The following is a 20,913-nucleotide window of genomic DNA, read 5'->3' as shown; positions in this document are numbered from 1 at the left end:
CATTGGGTAGGCACCAGTGGCTCAAATCTATAATCCTAGCTACTCAGGAGGTTGAGATCTGAGGATATCAGTTGAAAGCCAGCCAAGGCATGAAAGTCACTGAGACTCTAATTAACCAGAAAAAAAGCTGGAAGTAGAGTTCTGACTCAAGTGGTAGAGCACCATCCTTAAGTGAAAAAGATAAGGGACAGTGCCCAGGTCCCAGTTCAAGCCCCAGTACCACCAAAATAAAAGAAAATAAAAAGAAAACGTAGGGGGAGGGGGAGGATGGGAAGGGGAAACAAAGGAGAAGGCTACAATGCTTGATAAGAAATGTACTCATTATTTTGCCCATGTAATTGTAACCCCTCTGTACAGTATTTTCACAATAAAAAAAATTATATTTCAAGAACTTTAAAAAAAAAAAAGAAAACCTAAAAGGCAGAGACATGAAGATTGCAAGTTCAAAGTAAGCCTGAGATACACAGTGATATTCTATTGAAAAGGAAGGAAGGAAGGAAAGAAGAATAGAGTTAATGTTTTGCTGTGTTGTCTAGGCTAACTCTGAATTCCTGGTCTCAAACTGTCTTCCTGCCGGGCGCCAGTGGCTCACACCTGTAATTCTAGGTACTCGGGAGGCTGAGATCTGAGGATCATGGTTCAAAGCCAGCTTGGGTAAGGAAAGTCTGTGAGACTCTTATTTCCAATAAACCACTAGAAAACCGGAAGTGGCGCTGTGGCTCAGTCGGTAGAGTGCTCGCCTTGAGTTGAAGAACTGAGGGACAGTGCTCAAGCCCAGAGTTCAAGCCCCACGACTGACCAAAAAAAACCAAAACAGCAACAAAAAAAACCCACAACTGTCTTCCTGCCTGAGACCTTCTGTGTAGCTAGGACTATAGGCACATGTTACTGCACACAACCTACATTAAATTTTTTTAAATAGATGTTTATCTATTTTCCATACTTTTGCCTTAATAATGTATTATAAATCTTTTGGTCTTTGCTAATCAGATAGGTAAAATGTGGGGGTTTTTCTCACTGTGTGCTCCCTATGAAAATATATGGAATACAAGCCTTTTGGAGTACAGTCCCAAGATTGTTCCATGGTTACACTGATCTCCAGGGTTCTCATGGGTGGGCATGTCTGGGAAGAATGATCACAATGCAGGTATCTTGTTTGGAAACACTAAATTTATTATTTGCAATGATAAGTAAATATTTTCCAAAGCTTGTAACTAGTTTCTGTGTTTCAGAAAAATGATACAATCAAAGCACAGGTCTCAGGCTTGCTGAGTTTTTTTTTTTTGTCGTTCGTGGGGCTTGAACTCTGGGATTGGTTACTGTCCCTACGCTCTTCAGCTCAAGGCCAGGGCTCTACCGCTTGAGCCACAGCGCCACTTCCAGTTTTCTAGTGGTTTTATTGGAGATAAGAGTCTCAAGGACTTTCTTGCCTAGGATGGCTTTGAACCACAATCCTCAGATCTCAGCCTCCTGAGTAGCTAGGATTACAGGCGTGAGCCACTGGAGCCCGGCTTGAGCCTTTCTTTAGTGATGCCAAACACTGTTATCAGGGAGAATATTCTTTTGTCTGCAAAAAGCAGACAAGTCACTTTTTCCTAACTAATGCTTCAGGAAATTTCACATCATCCTTGTGCAAGAATCACCTTTAAGTTAGCAATCAGAAGTGATAATAGAGTAATACATATCACTGAGGAGAAGAACATGAAAAAAACTATTATGGATTGGGGATGTAGTTCAAGTGTTAGAATGCTTGCCTAAGAAACTTGAAGCCCTGTGTTCAAACCCCAGTATTTTCTCCTCCCCCCCCCCGAAAAAAAAATACTCCAACAACTCTTGACTAACTCCCGCCACACAAGAGACAAAGATTTAGATCCAGCCTGAAGGGGGAAAAGTTTCAAGGCCCCTTCTCAGACAAGGGAATCTCTAGGATTACAGAGAATTGTGGTCTGAGGCCATCCCTGAGCAAAAGCTTAAGACCATATTTGAAAAATAAACTATATTGCCTAGGCTAGCCTGAAATCCTGGATTTAACCCATCTTCCTGCCTCTGCCTTCCATAAATGGGACTGTGGGTACAAGCCACTGTGTCAGCTTGAATATAATTTGTTTTTAAGAACTTAGAACTGTATGAAAAAGTTTTAGCAGTACACAAAACTGAGTGTTAGCTGGAAATGGTGGTATTCTCCTGTAATCCTAGGACTGGGCTGGCTGAGGCAGGACGATTGTGAGTTACAAACAAAATACATCCCCTTCAACTGAGTATTAAGTGTGCTCTCGAAAAGAAAACATGAAATAGACAGAAAAAAATTGTAAAAAATATATCAAAAATATTTATAGTGATTTGATTACTCTCAAAACTTGGTTTTCTCATTTTCTTACAACAAACATGCATTTTACAAATATAATTATTTGATAAAAACAATAGTCTTTTTAGCTCTTAAACTCTTTGGTCCTGAGTTGTTAAACCCATTTGTTGAGCCAGTATCATTGCTGTAATTTTATTTTTTTGGCTTGAAGAAATAGATGTCTTTTATTTGTAGTTGCAAAACACCTGATATTTGCATCATATACTTTTTCTTGTAGATTCTGGATTTGTTTCATTTTCGAGATAAACTGACAGAACGGCAGTTTCAGAGAGTTGCTACTACCACATTCATAACTCTGTCAAGAGAACGCCCAGAACTGGCAGCAAAGTATTTGCTTCCACCAGTGTTAGCTGCTTTGCACCGATGCATGGATTCAGCGGGTAAAGAGGAAGGTCAGGTGGCTGCTCCAAAGGGGCCACCATTAGTGATTTAAATTGAAATGACCCCATGGCATTTCAGGGTCTTCATCCCTCTCCCTCCTTTCCTGCCCTCACCCCCTTCCCCAATTTTCCTCTGGAAAAAGTCACTTCCAAAAAGAGCACACAAGGGGGTTTAGCCCAGCGGAAGGGTGCCCGCCTGGCACGCACAAGGCCCTGGGTTCGGTCCTCAGCACTGGAAAAAAAAAAAAAAAAGTATTCCCAAAAAGAGCACACAGAGCTAGTTATCTTCTTTGCCTATATCAACTAGCTATCAGGCACATTTGCTTCCTTTCTCTCTTCACATACAAAAAGGAACTCCGTTTTTTTGTTTGTTTGGTTTTGTTTTTTGTTGGTCATGTGTGCTGAACTCTGGGCCTGGGTGCTGTCTCTCAGCTCTTCAGCTCAAGGCTAGCACCCTGCCACTTGAGCCACAGTGCCACTTCCAGCTTTTTTCTGCTTATGTGGTGCTGAGGAATTGAACCCAGGGCCTTATGCATGCAAGGCAAGCACTCTACCACTGAGCCAACTTCCCAGCCCTGCAACTCTGTTTTTTTGCAGTAGTTGTAGACATTAGGACATTTTATACTAAGTTCTTCAGTATACATCTCCAAAGAGGAATGTCAGTCTTTTTCTTGACTCTAAGCAGGAATCACACTAGAGGAACTTAGTACTGATACAGTACTAGCACAATACTGTGCTGTCCTTCATCTTGTTTATTTATTAACTATATGCCAGCAGTCTTCGTGTGTTAGATTACCTTGGCCATGCCAGCTCCATATGTAATCTATTGGTAACAAAAGAGACTAGATGGGAATATTAGTCATCTTACATAATCGGGTCATTCCCACTGGAGAAACAGTCTAAAGAATAAACTTTTTTAATTTTACACTTATGTTGTATTGAGATAGTAAATATGTTGTGTGTGTACAGCTATTTTTGTGTATGTGTGGTAGCTTGCTGATGCTGTGAGTGTACTTGGTGGTACTTGCCTAGCATGCAAGAGCCACAGGGTATAACCTACAACACCTCAGTAAACAGATCTTTTATTTCAGACTCTTAACAATTTCATGAATTGTGCTATCAAGCTGCATCTCACCATTGTGCTGGCTGGTAGTGAGATCACAAGTGTTTGTGCCTGCAAAGAAGTACCAGAACTTTTACAGAATAGATGTTAGTGATTGGAAGAAGACTATGAGGGCAGAAGTTGAATGGAGGACTCTTAAGATATGTCACCTGACTTGGATTGTTGGTGGTGTAATGGATAATGCAAATGGAAAAAATGTGGATATCAGTAATGGTGCTGAAATGTTTCAAAAAAGTTGGACTCTAATGTAAATTTTGAGAATTCTTTTTTTCTATTTGTCCCCATTCTTAGCTTATAGAGAGAAAGCTAAATAACCAAAACCAAAGATCCTTCTATTTAAAAACTTACAAACTGGGCCACTGGTGGTTTATGCCTGTAATCCTAGCTATACAAGAGACTGAGATCAGAGGGTTGTTGTTTGAAGCCAGCGTGGGCAGGACAGTGCATGAGACTATCTCCTATTAACCATGAGAAAACCGGAGGTGGCGCTGTAGTGTATCAAAAAGAGCTCAGGGACAGCACCCAGACCCATATTCAAACTCCGTGACCGACAAAATCACTTCTGTTTTTCTTTTTGTGACAGTCTTACTGTATAGCTCAAGTTTGCCTTTTAACTTTTAATTCTCCTGCCTCAGCCTCCCCCAGTTCTGTGATTACATGTCTGTAATCATGTCTGTGCCTAGTTTATTTTAAAACATTTTTAAAGGGAAATTTTTGAACTCATAGACACTGCAGTATGCCTGTCACCCAGAAACAACCATCAACTCTGCCATTTTCATTTTGTTTCATTCACAGTTTGGGGTGTTTTTGTTTTTGTTTTTGGTTGTAGGGCTTGAACTCAGGGCCTGGGTACTATCCCTGAACCTCTTTTTGTGCTCAAGGCTAGTGCTCTACCACTGAGCCACAGAGCCACTTCTGGTTTTTGAGTAGTTAATTGGAGATAAGAATCTCATAGGGACTTTTCTGCCTGGGCTGGCTTCAAATGGAGATCCTGAGATCTTAGTCTCCTTAGTTGCTAGGATTACAGGTATGAGCCACCGCTGCCCGCCTCATTCACAGTTTTTTATTCAGTAAATTTAAATTTATAATTTTAAGTAATATAATAGATTAATTGACAATGTTTCTTCTTGCTTAATGATACATAAAATAACATTGCTCCTTTTTGTGTATGTGTGCTAGTTAAGGTACTTGAAAATAGGACCTCATTCTCTCTCAGCTTTTTGCTCACAGCTGGTACTCTACCACTTGAGCCACCTCTCCAGTCTAGTTCATTAGAGTCTCACAGAGTTTTTGTCTGGGCTGACTTTGAACTATGATGATTCTCAGATCTCACCTGAGTAACTAGGATTATAGGTATGAGCCACTGGCACTGGCACCATGTATGATTCAGTGGCATCACAGATTCCATGAAACCTTATATATGAAGGGGGAATTGGCACTGATGGCTTATGTCTGTAATCCTAGTACTCAGGAGGCTAAGATCTGAGGATTGCAGGTCAAAGCCAGCCCAGGCAGGAAAAGTCTGTAAGACTCTTATCTCCAATAAACCACTCAGAAAACCAGAAGTGGCACTGTGGCTCAAGTGGTAGAGTGTTAGCCTTGAGCTGAAGAGCTTATTGACAGTGCCCAGGTCCAGAGTTCAAGCACCATGACCAGCCAAAAAAAAAAAAAAAAAAAAAAAAGGGGAGGGGGCAATTACAGGGAACTGTATCAATTGTCTGGTCTTAGCTGGACCATCTCACTGGTAAACCTTCTGTGTGTCATTTACTCAGTGGGACCCAGGGGCTCAGTGTGAGTAATTGTGTTTATTTTTCCTAGAGATTCCAGAGAGTGACATGGTGCCAGGGACCATTTTGGTGACAGAAGAAGAACTTAATAGGTGTATTGAGGATGTGTTTAAGGTTAGTAATTTAAATGTCTAATATTTTAAGCTAATATTTGTACTTGGTCTTTGAAACTTGTTTATTTTTGTTTATCAGTGTTTAGGTTAAACCCCAGGGCCCCATGCTAGGTAAGTGCTGTACCTTAAGATAATTTTTAGCTGGGTGCCGGTGGCTCACGCCTGTAATCCTAGCTACTCAGGAGGCTGAGATCTGAGGATCTCGGTTCAAAGCCAGCCAGGACAGGAAAGACCATGAGACTCCTATCTCCAACAAACCACTAGAAAAACAGAAGTGGCGCTGTAGCTCAAGTGGTAGTGCTCACCTTGAGCTGAAGAGCTGAGGGACAGTGCCCAGGCCCAGAGGTCAAGCCCCATGACCTACAAAAAAAAAAAAAAAGATAATTTTTTCTTTTAACAGACACTTCAAGAATTGGGATGACTAATCTTAAGCTTCAAGATGCCAAAATCTTTTCACTTTAAAAACTATAAACTGAGCTTTTTTAGTTAAAAATGTGATATAGATGGTGCCTCATACCTGTAATCCTAGCAACTCAGGAGACTGAGATCTGTAGAGCAGGTAGAAAAGCCCAAGAGATTCTCTTATATTAACCAGCAAAAAGATGGACGACAGGTATGGCTCAAGGGGTAGAGTGGCACCACATCAAACGAGACCCTGAATTCAAATCCTACTACTACCAAAGGAAAAATGTAATTTGAAACCCTATTTATCACTTATTCTAAATGTTAAAATAGGGGCTGGGAAGGTGGCTCAGTGATAGAACACTTGCCTTGCATGCATGAGGCCCTGGGTTCGATTCCCCAGCACCACATAAGCAAAAAGAAAAGAAGCCAGAAGTGGCGCTGTGGCTCAAGTGGTAGAACGCTAGCCTTGAGCTGAAGAGCTGAGGGACAGAGCCCGGGCCCAGAGTTCAGGCTCCACGATCGGACCAAAAAAAAAATAATAATAATAATACTAAATGTTAAAATAATTTGTATCTCTAACTGGCAAATAACACTGATGAGAGCGTATCTTTTGAAGAAACTGACATTTTTCAGCACTGTAAGCTTCCTAAATGTGTATGACAGTATTGAACCACCTTATAACTATCCTATTATTATTATTTTTTGCCAGTTATGGGACCTGAACTCTGGGCCTGGGCACTGTCCCTCAGCTCTTCAGCTCAAGGCTAGTGCTCTACTACTTGAGCCACAGCGCCACTTCCAGCTTTTTCTGCTTATGTGATGCTGAAGAATGGAACCCAGGGCCGCATGCATGCAAAGCAAGCACTCTACCATTGAGCCACTTTCCCAGCCCCAGTAATTTTTTTTTTTTTTTTGGTTGGTTGTGGGGCTTGATCTATGGGCTTGGGCGCTGTCCCTCAGCTCTTCAGCTCGAGGCCAGTGCTCTACCACTTGAGCTACAGCGCCACTTCCAGTTTTCTGGTGGTTTATTGGAGATAGGAGTCTTACGGTCTTTCCTGCCCGGACTGGCTTTGAACCGCGATCCTCAGATCTCAGCCTCCTGAGTAGCTAGGATTACAGGCGTGAGCCACCAGTGCCTGGCCCCAGTAATTCTTAAGTGATGATGGTGAGACATGTCTGTGATCTCAGGATTCAGGAGGTTGAGGCAGAAAGATCTCAAGTTCAAGGCCACCCTGGACAACATAGCATAAGGTCAGCATAGGACACATAGCAAAATGCTGTTTTAAGGGGCTAGGAAGGTGGCTCAGTGGTAGAGCACTTGCCTTGCATGCCTGAGGCCCTGGGTTCGATTCTTCAGCACCACATAAGCAAAAAGAAAAAAGCCGGAAGTGGCGCTGTGGCTCAAGTGGTAGAGCGCTAGCCTTGAGCTGAAGAGCTGAGGGACAGCGCCCAGGCCCAGAGTTTAGGCCCCACGACCAGACCTCCCCCCGCCCCAAAAAAAAAATGCTGTTTTAAAAAGAGTTTAAATGGGTTAGTCATAGAGTGCTTGCCTGGGTTCAAATCCTCCCGAAAGTGACTCTGTGGCTCGAGTGGTACAGTGTTAACTTGAGCAAAAAGAAGCTCAGGGACAGTGCCCAGACCCTGAGTTCAAGCTCTAGAACTGGTTAAAAAAAAAAAAGTTAAATATCTGGGTGCTGGGGGCTCTAGGTACTCAGGAGTCTTGGATCTGAGGATCATAGTTCAAAGCCAGCCTGGGCAGAAATGTCTGTGAGACTCTTTATCTCCAATTAGTCACCAAAAAAGAAGCCAAAAGACCAGCGCTGGTGGCTCACGTCTGTAATACTAGCTATTCAGGAGGCTGAGATAGGAGGATCACGATTCAAAGCCAGCCTACGCAGGAAAATCCGTGAGACTTTTATCTCCAATTAACCACCAGAAAATCAGAAGTGACTCAAGTGGTAGAGCGCTAGCCTTGAGCTGAAGAGCTAAAGGACAGTGCCCAGGCCTAGAGTTCAAGCCCCATGACATACATACGTACATACATACATACATATATACATACATACATACATACATACATACATACATACCAGAAAGTAGAGCTGTGGCTCAAGTGGTACAGGGCCAGCCTTGAGTATAAATACTAAATGACATTACGTAGGACCTGAATTCAAGCCCCTCTATCAGCAGGAAACAAACCAATCCTACCAGAACTAGTTAGCTGACACTTCCAAATCTCTTTACCAACCCTCCTCTAATCCTTTACATAGCCCCTAAACCTGTTTTCTGTCTCTGTAGATTCACCTGTAAATCAGGACATTGCATATAAATCAAATCATTCAATATATGGTCTTTGTAATTACCTTCTTTTACTTCATTGTTTGTTTTTTTTTGTTTTGTTTTGTTTTTTGTCGGTTGTAGGGCCTGAACTCTGGGCCTGGGCGCTGGGCCTGGGCGCTCTTGAGCTCTTCAGCTCAAGGCTAGCGCTCTACCACTTGAGCCACAGCGCCACTTCTGGCTTTTTCTGCTTATGTGGTGCTGAGGAATTGAACCCAGGGCCTCATGCATATGAGGCAAGCACTCTACCACTGAACTACTTTCCCAGCCCCGTCTTTTTTTTTTTTTTTTGCCAGTCCTGGGCCTTGAATTGTAGGCCGGGGCCTGGGTGCTATCCCTAAGTTCCTTCAGCTCAAGACTAGCACTGTACTACTTGACCTAAACCATCACTTCTGGCTTTATCTGTGATGAAAAAGTCTCACAGACTTCCCTACCCGGCTGACTTTGAGCTATGTGATCCTCAGATCTCATACTTTCCTGAGTAGCTAGGATTATAGGTGTGAGCGACCTGCAACTAAATACTTCATTCTCTTATAGCATTCACTTTAGTGCTAGAGTGAAAATGTTTGCTACCCTTTTAATTTCACAAACTAAAAATAGTATGTTCTTTATAGAATTGACCTAGGAAACTAATATGGAATCAAATTGTTCGTTGATAAAACATGACATGGTGAGTTTGTGAGTATAATGCAGTTTTTATTTTTCTCATTTTTACACTACTAAAAAGATGGTTTTATTTCCTGTTCTAAATATTGGAGGAAGAGGACTGTTCAGATTATAGCAAGCCAAGAACTTCTTGAAGCTAGCGCTTGCTAGAGGACAAGGCTCTGTTAATTTATAGGAGGTTAGCATTCAATCTCATTCTACTCCAATCTAAGGATGGTTGTGAGGGAAGTGATTGAGTATGGATATCAGAATTGAAAAGTACTGTCACGGTGGGGTTGGGACTGATTATAAGCAGACTTTGCTACAAACCCCACTTAGTATTTCTTGGAAGTCAGTTCACCTTTAGGTGAAAAAGAGTTGTATGTGATGGTGCATACTTGTAATCCCAGCATTTGTGAAACAGACAGGAATTCAAGGTCAGGCCTGCATAGTACCTGAAAGAGGAAAATGAAAGCAAAACAGAATTTTTTCCTGGCAAGGGAATTAGCCTGTGGAAAAAGAGAGAGATAATAAGTCTGGCCATTAATCTTATTCTTGCCCTCAAAAATAAGGCAGACCCTCATAGTTCAGTGAGCAGTAGGTGAATTTAAGACCGCTTAGAGAGGGAAGCCAACCACTGGCTTCATGTGGACTGGATTTATGCACCATAGACTGGGAGTGTCGTGAAACCAAGAGGGGTATAGAGGGATAATTATTCTCTGCAGGGTTTTGGCAGCCCAGCTGCAGTTGAAAAACAGAGGAAATGTGTATGCTGGAGGAAAATGGTAATAAACACTGTGTAGAATTGAGCAACAAAGGATATGTTGTCTTTATTAACATTCTGTTAATACTAAATTATAGAGTACAGCTCAAAGGCAGGAAATAAGGAAAACATCTGGGATAGGGGAACTGATAGAGCCACTCAGTGGGTAAAAAGAGGGTGTTTAATTTTAGAGAGGCATTCAGGAACATTTCCAGCTATAGTTTCTTGTTTTTTCTATTTGTTAACACATTTATTGAAATAAAACTCAGAACATAAAATGCACCTATTTAAAGTATGAAGTTTGGTGGGGTTTTTTTGTTGTTGATTTTTTGTTTGTTTGTTTTTTGTTCAGTGGTGAGACTTGAACTCAGGGCCTGGGTGCTATCTCTGAGCCTCTTTGTGCTCAAGTCTAGCGTTCTACCAGTTGAGCCACAGTGCCACTTCTGGTGTTTGTTTTTTTTTTTAAAGTATGTTCACAGAGTTGTACTTCTACCAGTTGAGCCACAGTGCCACTTCTGGTGTTTGTTTTTTTTAAAAGTATGTTCACAGAGTTGTACAACTATCATCCCAACCTTATTTTAGAATATTTTACCCTTAAAAAATGCCCATGTGTCCCATTCTCTCTTCTCTGACTCTAGCTCTTAGCAATCACCCATCCATTTTCTGCCTCTAGAGATGTTGCTGTTCTGGACATTTTATATAAAGGGTGGTCCTCGTCTGATCCTTTTGTTTTTGTTGTTATGTTATTTTGAGACAATATCTCACTACACACACACACACACACACACACACAAACACACACACGCTGGCCTTGAACTTGTTATGTTAGCTTATGCTGGACTCGAACTCTTCATCCTCCTCCTACCAGCTTTGATTTCAAGCTTGCACCATCAGGTTCAGCTTATGATGCTGTTTAAAAGGCAAAATTATACTAAAACATTTCCTCTTAGAAGCATTAAAATATACATTTGGTATTTAAAGAATTAGAACCTCTACTCTCTTGAATGAAACTTTTTTCCTCTTGTAAGTGCTGGGGATCAAACCCAAGGCCTCATATATGCTAGGCAAATGCTCTTCCTCTGAACTATGTCCCCAATTCTTTGAATGAGAATTTTTTTTTTTTTTTAAATTGGTGAGCTTTTCTTTTTATTTATTTTTATTTTTATTTTTTTTGGGTCTGCTCGTGGGCCTGAACTCTGGGCCTGGGCGCTGTCCCTCAGCTCTTCAGCTCAAGGTTAGTGCTCTACCACTTGAGCCACAGTGCCACTTCCGGCTTTTTTTTTCTTTTTTGCTTATGTGGTGCTGAGGAATTGAACCCAGGGCCTCATGAATGCGAGGCAAGCACTCTACCACTGAGCCACCTTCCCAGCCCCTTGAATGAGAATTTTGATGTGGGAACCATCCCGCAGGAAGTTTAACACTCACATCTTTCACATAGAGGGCCAGGAAAAGAATATCTGTATATAGGTATATGTGTGTGTATGTATGGCACTAGTTAAATTGAACTGAAAATTTGGCATACCCACTTCTATTTTATCTGCATGAACACTTCTCATATCTTTGTAGTCTGTGTGTTACATCTGGTATAACTAGGTTAGCATAAATGGGCTCTGTATTACAGATAACTTAGTTCAGTGGCTCCCAGTTCTCTCTCTGGGACTTGAGGGAGTGAAAAGGAGTAATAGAGTATGTCTTTACCTCCGATATGAAGAGAGGCCTAGATTACACAGATCTGTTCTCAGTAGGATGAGGTAAGAAAATTGTACTTTTTAAAATTTGGATAATTTCTTTCTCCTCTCTTCCCTCCTCCCCCTCTCCCCGGTCCCTCTCTCCCTGTTTCTCTTTCTTCCTCCCCCCCATCTCTCTCTCTCCCTTCCTCTCCCCACTCTCTCCCTCTCTCTCTCACTTGCCCTCTCTCCCTATCCTAGGGCTTGAACTCAGGGCTTGGGCACTGACTCTGAACTTTTTTTTCTCAAGGCTAGCACTCTACCACATAAACCACAGATCCACTTCCAGCATTTTGAACCATGATTCTCAGATCTCACTCAGCCTCCTGAGTAGCTAGGATTACAGGCTTGAGCCACCCGTGTCTCTTGCTGTAAAGAGGACTGGCCACATTCGCATAGGGTGAAACTGGTTTCCTTTCAATACTTTTCATAGTAACTGCCTGAGGCTTCCTAAGAGCAGAGGAATGTTAGAGAAGACTAGAAAGTAATTAGTTTATTTTACATGTTCTTCCTCATGTTTCCATTTTATCTCTCCCTTTCCAGATTCAAGGACTTTGACTTTAATTATCCAAGTTTTTTCCTTCATCTGATCTAGCAAATTTCTAATTATAGTTACCTTGTCAGATTGATTATTTGACTACTTTTTCTGAGTTTTTAATTAAGTTAGAATAATATAATCTTAGAACTGAAAGGAATTTTAGAAGTAATTTAGTATAACTCTTTTTTTTTTTTAATTACATACACACATACACCCTATAGTTGTCCCTTACTATCCTTGAGGATTGGTTCCAGGATCCCTGAAGACATTAAAATCCTAGAATGTTCAAGTCCTTCATGCGAAATGGTGTATCTTTTCATATAACCTACACTTATCTTTTTGTGTACTATAAATTATCCTAGATTACTTACAGTATAAATGCTACCTAGTGGTTCTACTGTATTGTTTAGAAAATGGCAAGGAAAAATATGCCAGATGCTTTTTTTTTTTTGTTCTGAGGTTTTTGAACTCAGCCTTGTACTTGCTAGGCAGATACTCTACCACTTGAGCCATGCCCTCAGACCCTTTTGCTTTAGTTATTTCTCATATAGTGTCTCGTGTTTATGCCTAGGCTTGATGGGGGGGATCCCCCATATAAATTTCCTGCATAGCTAGGATGACAAATGTGCAGCACCATGTCCAGCTATTGGTTAAGTTTGGGCTTTGCTAATTATTTGCCAGGGTTGGCCTCAGACTGTGACCTTGCCAATCTCTGCCTCTTGAGTAGCTAGGATTATATGTGTGAGCCACCATACCCAGCTGTAATTCTTTGCTCAAACATTTTCTAATCATGGCTGGGTGAAACTATAGATGAGGAGCCCATGGATATGGGGGGGGGTGCTAATTGTATTTTCAAAAGTAGTTTCAAGGGGCTGGGAAGGTGGCTCAGTGGTAGAGCGCTTGCCTTGCATGCATGAGGCCCTGGGGGTTCGATTCCTCAGCACCACACTAGCAGAAAGAGCCGGAAGTGGCACTGTGGCTCAAGTGGTAGAACACTAGCCTTGAGCTGAAGAGCTGAGGGACAGTGCCAGGCTAGAGTTCAGGCTCCACAACCGACAAAAAAAAAAAAAAAAAGTAGTTTTAAATTCATAGCTGAGTAAGCAGAAACTATATAGAATTCCCATGTACCTCTTGTTTGCAGACAGTTCCCCAGTAGCAATCTCCCCGACCAGAGAAGTACATTTGTTACTATTGATGAACCTACATTGATATATCCAGGTCATTCCTGAACAATATGCACTTTTGGTATCATGTATTTTGTGAGTTTTGATAAATTAGTCCTTCATTTTATAATAAACCAAGTCCAAAAGATTATTTGAAGTAACTTGGTCCTAATTTTCCAACTGGTAAATGGAAGAACTAGTTTACAAATCAATCTTTTCTCCATCTCTCCCTCTTGCTGTCTTATTTAAGAAATTCAAATGGCTTTGTTGAAAAAAAATCATGCAAACACACACACACACACACACACACACACACACACACACACGCGCGCGTCTTTTTCTCTCCCTGGTCTCTTTCCATAAAGGCAGTTCTTTCTGGAAATTTCTACCTGTAATTGAACTGTGACCTTGAATTTCAAATAGAAGCCCCAAAAGAAATGTCCTACAAAGATACAAGGTTAGGTTTTCTAATGCTGCAGCTCAGATCCTGTGGTACAATTCAGTAAGAAGCATCAGGACCTTTGAACCAGATAGACATAGGTTCAAGTCCAATACCAACGCTGACCACCCTTATGATTTAAGGAGACTTTTAATGCTGAGTTGCAGGGATGAAATAAGGTTACTTTTGTAGGTTCATAGCATATTGTAGCACATAAGTGCTGTCAGTTCCTTTTTGGCTCAGAGCAACTCTTTAAAAAGACTGCTTTATGCATTATGTTCTGAAGGCATGCACAGAGGAAAGCACTTACTATATTAGGTAACCTGCCTGTCTTTTTCTTCTCATGTGTCTTAATTAAACTCAGCAAGTGCATTAGAAGTTCTGGAACACTACTATCAAGAGGATCACTGTAATGGGGTAGAAGGCAGTGTTTGACTAGTTTAATCTTTAATACAGGTGTAATCAAGTGCCAGCCTGTACTGAATTTTGTATTCAGCCAGCTTATTTCTGCTTGATCCTGGATAGGCCGGTGGTGTTTATATTAAGAGGAAGCCATACATTAGGAAAACAGTTTCACTTACTTTAAGATGAAAAACATTAATAAAGAATGAATGTGCTGGATGCCAGTGGCTCATGCATGTAATCCTAGCTACTTAGGAGGCTGAGATCTGAGGATGGAGGTTTCAAGCCAGCCTTCAGGAAAGTCTGTGAAACTCTCATCTCCAGTTGACTGCCAAAAAGCCAGAAATGGAGCTGTGGTTTAAGTGGCAGAGTGTTATCCTTGAACAAAAAAGCTCAGGAACAGCACCTAGGCACTGCATTCAAGCCCTAGGACCAGCATTTTAAAAAAACAAAAAATCCCTAAGTGTGAGAAGTATATATGAGAATACCTATCTATTTTGTTTGATTTTGTTTGCTCTGAAATCTAAACACATTTTTTTTAATAATTATAGTATTTTAGCAGGGCATTGGTGGCTCACTCAGGAGGCTGAGATCTGAGGATCGTGGTTCAGAGCCAGCCCGGGCAGGAAAGTATGTCAGACTCTTATCTCCAATTATCTACCAGAAAACTGGAAGTGGCGCTGTCGCTCAAGTGGTAAAGTGCTTGCCTTGACCTGAAGAGCTCAGGGACAGTGCCCAGGCCCAGAGTTCAAGCTACATGACTGACAAAAAAAATGATAATAATAATAAAATGATAGAGTATTTTGACCAATTTCTTTCCATAAATAACTTTCTTATAAATCCTTCCAAAGAATTCCAGATTCTCAGTATAGGTAAAGCAGCCAGTATAAAAGCCAGCTTCCTTTTGTTAGTTCTTCTCTCCCTCTGTGGCTGAACTTTTGTGAATCTATGTTCAGTGAGTTAGCAACAGCTTTGAAAAAAAAAAATTAAAAATACAGAGGGCGGGGGCTGGGAAGGTGGCTGAGTGGTAGAGTGCTTGCCTTGCATGCATGAGGCCCTGGGTTTGATTCCTCAGTACCACAATAAGCAGAAAAAGCCAGAAGTGGCACTGTGGCTCAAGTGATAGAGCACTAGCCTTGAGTTGAAGAGCTGAGGGACAGTGCCCAGGCCCAGTGTTCAGGTCCTACCACTGGCAAAAAAAAAAAAACAAAACAGAAGGCATTTTAACTTCCCCACAATGATAGAGCTTTGGAGAAAATCCTTGACAATTTATTTTGTTCTTTCATTCTTTTATTCAGTCCATCTCGGACCTCCTGAGAGCCAGATACTGTGCTAGGTTTCCCAGTATGGGAACAATTTAGAGTCAGCCACTGCCTTCCAGGAAGTCCCAACAGTACAGACAAAGGGACCAAGAACGGCTGGTCCACCGTCAAGAATATCCAGAATGTATCACTCAAGGTATAGCTGTCCCCTGAGCTTAGTTGAAGACTTTTCCACAGAAACTGCATCTTTTTTTTTTTTTTTTTGGTCCAGTTGTGGGGCCTGAACTCTGGGCCTGGCCGCTGTCCCTCAGCTCTTCAGCTCAAGGCTAGCGCTCTACCACTTGAGCCACAGCGCCACTTCTGGCTTTTTTCTTTTTGCTTATGTGGTGCTGAGGAATCGAACCCAGGGCCTCATGCATGCAAGGCAAGCGCTCTACCACTGAGCCACCTTCCCAGCCCCCAGAAACTGCATCTTATGGCAGATCTGTGCAGTCAAAAAGAAATGTGGAGCTGGGCGCCGTGGCTCACACCTGTAATCCTAGCTACTCAGGAGGCTGAGATCTGAGGATCCAAGGTTCAGAGCCAGCCTGGGCAGGAAAGTCTGTTAGACTCTTATCTCCAATAAACCACCAGAAAACTGGAAGTGGCGCTGTGGCTCAATTGGTAGCGCACTTGCCTTGAGCTAAAGACCTGAGGGACAGACCCCAAGCCCAAAGTTCAAGCCCCACGACTGACAAAAAAAAAAAAAGGAATGTAGAAATCCATCAAAAGAAGAAAGAAATCCTACATTGCCAGTAGGGTGGTTAGTACTAATCCTGCTTCCATTTCTGATGTGCTCTGAATCTGTTATGGCTTTCAGATATCCATACTGGCCTCTTGGGTTTTTTGTTTGTTTATTTTTGTGTTTTTTGTTTCTTGTTTTCTTTTTGGCGGCTGTGGGTCCTGACATCTGGGCCTGGGCGCTGTCCCTCAGCATTTCAACTCAAGGCTAGTACTCTACCACTTGAGCCACGGTACCATTTCTGGCTTTTTCTGCTTATGTGGTGCTGAGGAATCTAACCCAAGGCCTCATGCATGCAAAGTAAGCACTCTACCACTGAGCCACCTTCCCAGCCCTGGTTTTTTTTTTTTTTTAAATTTCTTTTTTTTTATTGTGAAAATACTGTACAGAGGGGTTACAGTTACATGGGCAAGATAATGAGTACATTTCTTTTCTTTTTTTTTTTTTTTATCTCAGCTTTTTATTTTTTTATTTTTATTTTTTTTAATTTTATTTTATTGTAAAGCTACTATACAGAGGGTTACAGTTACATGAGTGAGGTAATGAGTACACTTCCTCTTGAACATTGTTACCCCCTCCATTGTTTTCCCCCTACCATCCCCTCCCGCCCTACCTTCCCCGAGGTTCTTTTTTTTTCTTTATTGTGATTAAGTGATTACATAATTTCCGGAATTTCACAGTATTGTGGAATAATGATGCTCATTTAAAGTCACAAGTTCATTCTAACTTTCCTGGAGCAAATTGTCTACCACAGTCTGTAACATATAACGGTGTTCAAATGTTATACACCATACATGCGATCAGCAGCATGGGAATATTTAGTAGTGGTTCGACCAGATGAGTGGGAGTTCTTTGTTTTTTAAGTCCTGTTAGTTTTGTCGTATCACCTAACATTTTGGATTTAGCATCCACTTATCAGGGAGACCATGTACCATTTGTCTTTTTGCTCTTGGCTTACCTCGCTCAACATGATTCCTTCTAGCTCCATCCATTTCCCTGCAAATGCCATTATTTTGTCATTTCTAATGGCTGCATAATATTCCATTGTGTATAGATACCACAATTTTTGGATCCATTCATCTGTGGTGGGACATCTGGTTGTTTCCATATCCTAGCTATTGTGAACAGTGCTGCAATAAACATGGAGGTGCACGTGTCCTTGTATATTGGTTCCTGTTGTTCAGGGTAGATGCCTAGAAAGTGGTATGACTGGGTCGTAAGGGAGGTCAATCTTTAGCTTTCTAAGGACCCTCCAGACTGCTTTCCAAAGTGGTTGTATAAGTGTACATTCCCACCAGCAGTGTAATAGGGTTCCTCTTTCTCCACATCCCCTCCAGCATTTGTCATTGGCTGATTTGTGGATGTGGGACATTCTGACTGGGGTAAGGTGGTATCTCAGGGTTGTCTTTATTTGCATTTCCTTCACCACCAGGGATGATGAACATTTCCTCATGTGTTTCTTTGCCATTTTTATTTCTTCATTTGAGAAGTCCCTCTTTAGTTCCCTTGCCCATTTAGTAATTGGTTTGTTAGGTTTGGGAGGGATTAGTTTCTTGAGTTCCCTGTATATACAGGATGTTAACCCCTTGTCTGATATATTGCTGGTAAATGTTTTTTCCCAATTAGTTGGTTGTCTTTCTAGCTTGGTTGCGATAGATTTAGCTGTGCAGAAGCTTTTTATTTTAAGGTAGTCCCATTTGTCGAGTCTCTCTCCAACTTGTTGTGACCCTGGACTCTGTTCAGGAAGTTCCTTCCTGTGCCTATTAGTTCAAGTGTTTCTCCTACTCTGTCCTGCAGTAGTTTCAGAGATTCAGGTTTAATGTTAAGGTCTTTAATCCATTTTGAGTTGATGTTGGTGCATGGTGATAGGCTGGGGTCCACTTTTAGTTTTCTGCATGTGGCTGCCCAGTTTTCCCAGCACCAGCGGTTGAAGAGGCTGTGTTTCTTCCATTGTATGTCTTTGGCTCCTTTGTCGAATATCAGCTGGCTGTAGGCCTGTGGATTTATTTCTGGATCTTCTATTCTGTTCCATTGGTCTTCGGGTCTGTTTTTGTGCCAGTACCATGCTGTCTTTGTTATTATAGCTCTGTAGTAGAGTTTGAAGTTCCGCGTGGATAGCTCTCCCATATTGTCTTTATCCCCTAGAATTGTTTTGGCTTTTCTAGGTCTTTTGTTGTTCCATATGAATTTTTGGACTGTTTTCTGTATTTCAGTGATGTACATCATTGGGATTTTAATAGGAATTGCATTGAATTTGTATATTAATTTTGGAAGTATTACCATCTTTACTATATTAAGTCGGCCTATCCAAGAGCATGGGAGGTCTTTCCATTTCCTAGTGTCTTCTGCAATTTCTTTCTTTAACTTTTTATAGTTTTCATTAAATAGTTCTTTTACATCTTTGGTTAGGTTAATTCCTAAATATTTTATTTTTTGGGAGGTTATTGTGAATGGGGTTGCTCCCTTTATTTCCCTCTCTTCTTGTACATTGTCAGTGTACAGGAAGGCAACTGATTTTTGTGGGTTTATTTTGTATCCTGCTATTTTGCCGAAGTGATTTATGATTTCTAAGAGTTTGGGGATGGAGTTTTTGGGATCGTGAAGGTATAGTATCATGTCGTCTGCAAAAAGGGATAGTTTAACTTCTTCTTTCCCTATGCAGATCCCTTTAATGTCTTTTTCTTGCCTTATTGCCCTGGCTAAGGGTTCCAGGACTATATTGAAGAGGAGTGGAGACAGTGGGCATCCTTGTCTTGTTCCTAATTTTAGGAGAATTGGTTGTAGCTTTTCCCCATTAAGTATAATATTGGCTATTGGTCTGTCATAAATGGCTTTTATTGTTTTTAGAAATGTTCCTTCTATTCCCCTGGTTGTTTTTTTTTTTTTTTTTTTTTGGTCGGTCGTGGGGCTTGAACTCTGGGCCTGGGTGCTGTCCCTCAGCTCTTCAGCTCAAAGCTAGCTCTTTACCACTTGAGCCACAATGCCACTTTAAGCTTCTTATGTTTATGTGGTGCTGAGGAATTAAACCCAGGGCCCATGCGAGGCAAGCACTCTACCAGTGAGCCATCTTTCCAGCCTTGGTCTCTTGTTTTGACCCTAAGCCCTTCCTACATGTGTTTTTTTTTTTTTTTTTTCTAGAAAAGGCACAGGCTGATAGAGAAGTTCAACCTTCCTTTAAAGCACCTTCTACTAGCTCTCTGCAATGCTTTTTTGAACTGAACAATTGAAAAGCTACCTTCAGAGTCTGTCTCTCCCTTCCTGGCTTCAGCCTTCCCTTAATATTGTATGTGGTGATCCCTAGCTTGAACAATACCGTGTATAACTGCCTTGAGTATCCAGAAAACTTTCAACTAAACTAATTTCATCTTTAAAGTACTAATTTCAAAGCCAGTGATTTGCAACTTTAGTTCTAGCTACTCAGGAGGAATGGTCCATTTTTTTCCCCCAACTAGTCTTACCTCTTCGTACTGAAATATTAAAAGAGTAAGAGTATAAAGAATATGAGCAAATTTGCAATTGAATCAGAATGATTAGACACAGAAGAGGCATTAAAGCTTGATTGTTCCAATCCCCCTGGTTCACAGATAAGGAAATAGACTCAGAGAAGGCAGTTGATTTAAATTATACAACTCATTAGTGGAAGATTCACATTTAACTCCATGTGTGCCATGCTCAAATTTTAGCACTAAAAAAGGAAACTTTCAGTATTGAACTGTGTTTGCATCCCTGTTTGCCTCCTGATGAGTAAGGAAGACCCCATACACATAAAAAGCGATTGCTCATAACACTCTCCAGGGAGATGTCACAGGGCCCACATATTAGGGGATGGGGCAGCAAGGCCTCGCACACAAGTGGGACACCAACCTCATGTGAGGAGATTGGAAGGAGCTAGCTTCAGTGTTTTCCCTCAGGTGTAGCTTGTCTTTGTCCATGCTGGGCCCAAGAGATTTTTGGCACAGCTTTGACTGAACAGTCACTGGATAGAAGGTAGTGATCTGGGAATCCATGTTAAGTGACTGGATTCCACTAGTGGACATAGAAGGCAATGCGAGAGCCGGGCACTGGTGGCTCACACCTGTAATCCTAGCTACTCAGGAGGCTGAGATCTGAGGATCGAGGTTCAAAACCAACCCGGGCAGGAGAGACCGTGAGACTCCTATCTCCAATAAACCACCAGAAAACCGGAAGTGGTGCTGTAGCTCAAGTGGTAGAGCGCTCACCTTGAGCTAAAGAGCTGGGGGACAGTGCCCAGGCCCAGAGTTCAAGCCCCATGACCGGACCAAAAAAAGAAGAAGAAGAAGAAGAAGGCAATGCCAGATGTCAGGTACAAGCCAATTTTTTTTTTTTTTTTTTTAATGCAGTATAAGGTTTGAACTCAGGATTTTGTGTTTGCTTGTCTTGCTTACTTGGCTGGTGTTCTGCCAACTGAGCCATGTCTCTAGTCCTGTTTTTTTTTTTTGCTAGTTATTTTTTAAATAGGGTCTAGAGAACTCTTCTGCCTTGGCTGGCCTTGAACTATGATCCTTCTGCTCTCAACCTCCCCAGCAGTTAGGATTATAGATATGAGCCACTGAGGTCTCACCAGATCTAACTGGAGGGAGACAAATTCTTTGAAATAGACTTGGCTCACCATACTCCATGTGTGCCTAGCGTACTGAACCTTTATATAAAAACAAATACTTT

At 41.5% G+C, this 20,913-nt stretch overlaps 1 protein-coding gene across 3 annotated transcripts in view; it reads left to right on the top strand.

Moving 5' to 3' along the window:
- Window positions 1-20,913, top strand: part of Tango6 (transport and golgi organization 6 homolog) — a 144,497-nt gene that overhangs the window by 12,581 nt on the left and 111,003 nt on the right. For all 3 annotated transcript variants that reach the window (XM_042700644.1, XM_042700645.1, XM_042700643.1), the window contains exons 6-7: window positions 2,583-2,745; window positions 5,687-5,769. In XM_042700644.1, the coding sequence (XP_042556578.1) occupies window positions 2,583-2,745; window positions 5,687-5,769 (246 nt within the window). The remainder of the gene's footprint in view (window positions 1-2,582; window positions 2,746-5,686; window positions 5,770-20,913) is intronic.

This window comes from Dipodomys spectabilis, unplaced genomic scaffold (assembly GCF_019054845.1).
Source record: "Dipodomys spectabilis isolate Male_0828 unplaced genomic scaffold, ASM1905484v1 ptg000273l, whole genome shotgun sequence".
NCBI classification, from domain to species: Eukaryota; Metazoa; Chordata; class Mammalia; order Rodentia; family Heteromyidae; genus Dipodomys; species Dipodomys spectabilis.
Note: the sequence above shows the minus strand (reverse complement) of the source record. Positions and strands in the feature narration are given on the sequence as shown.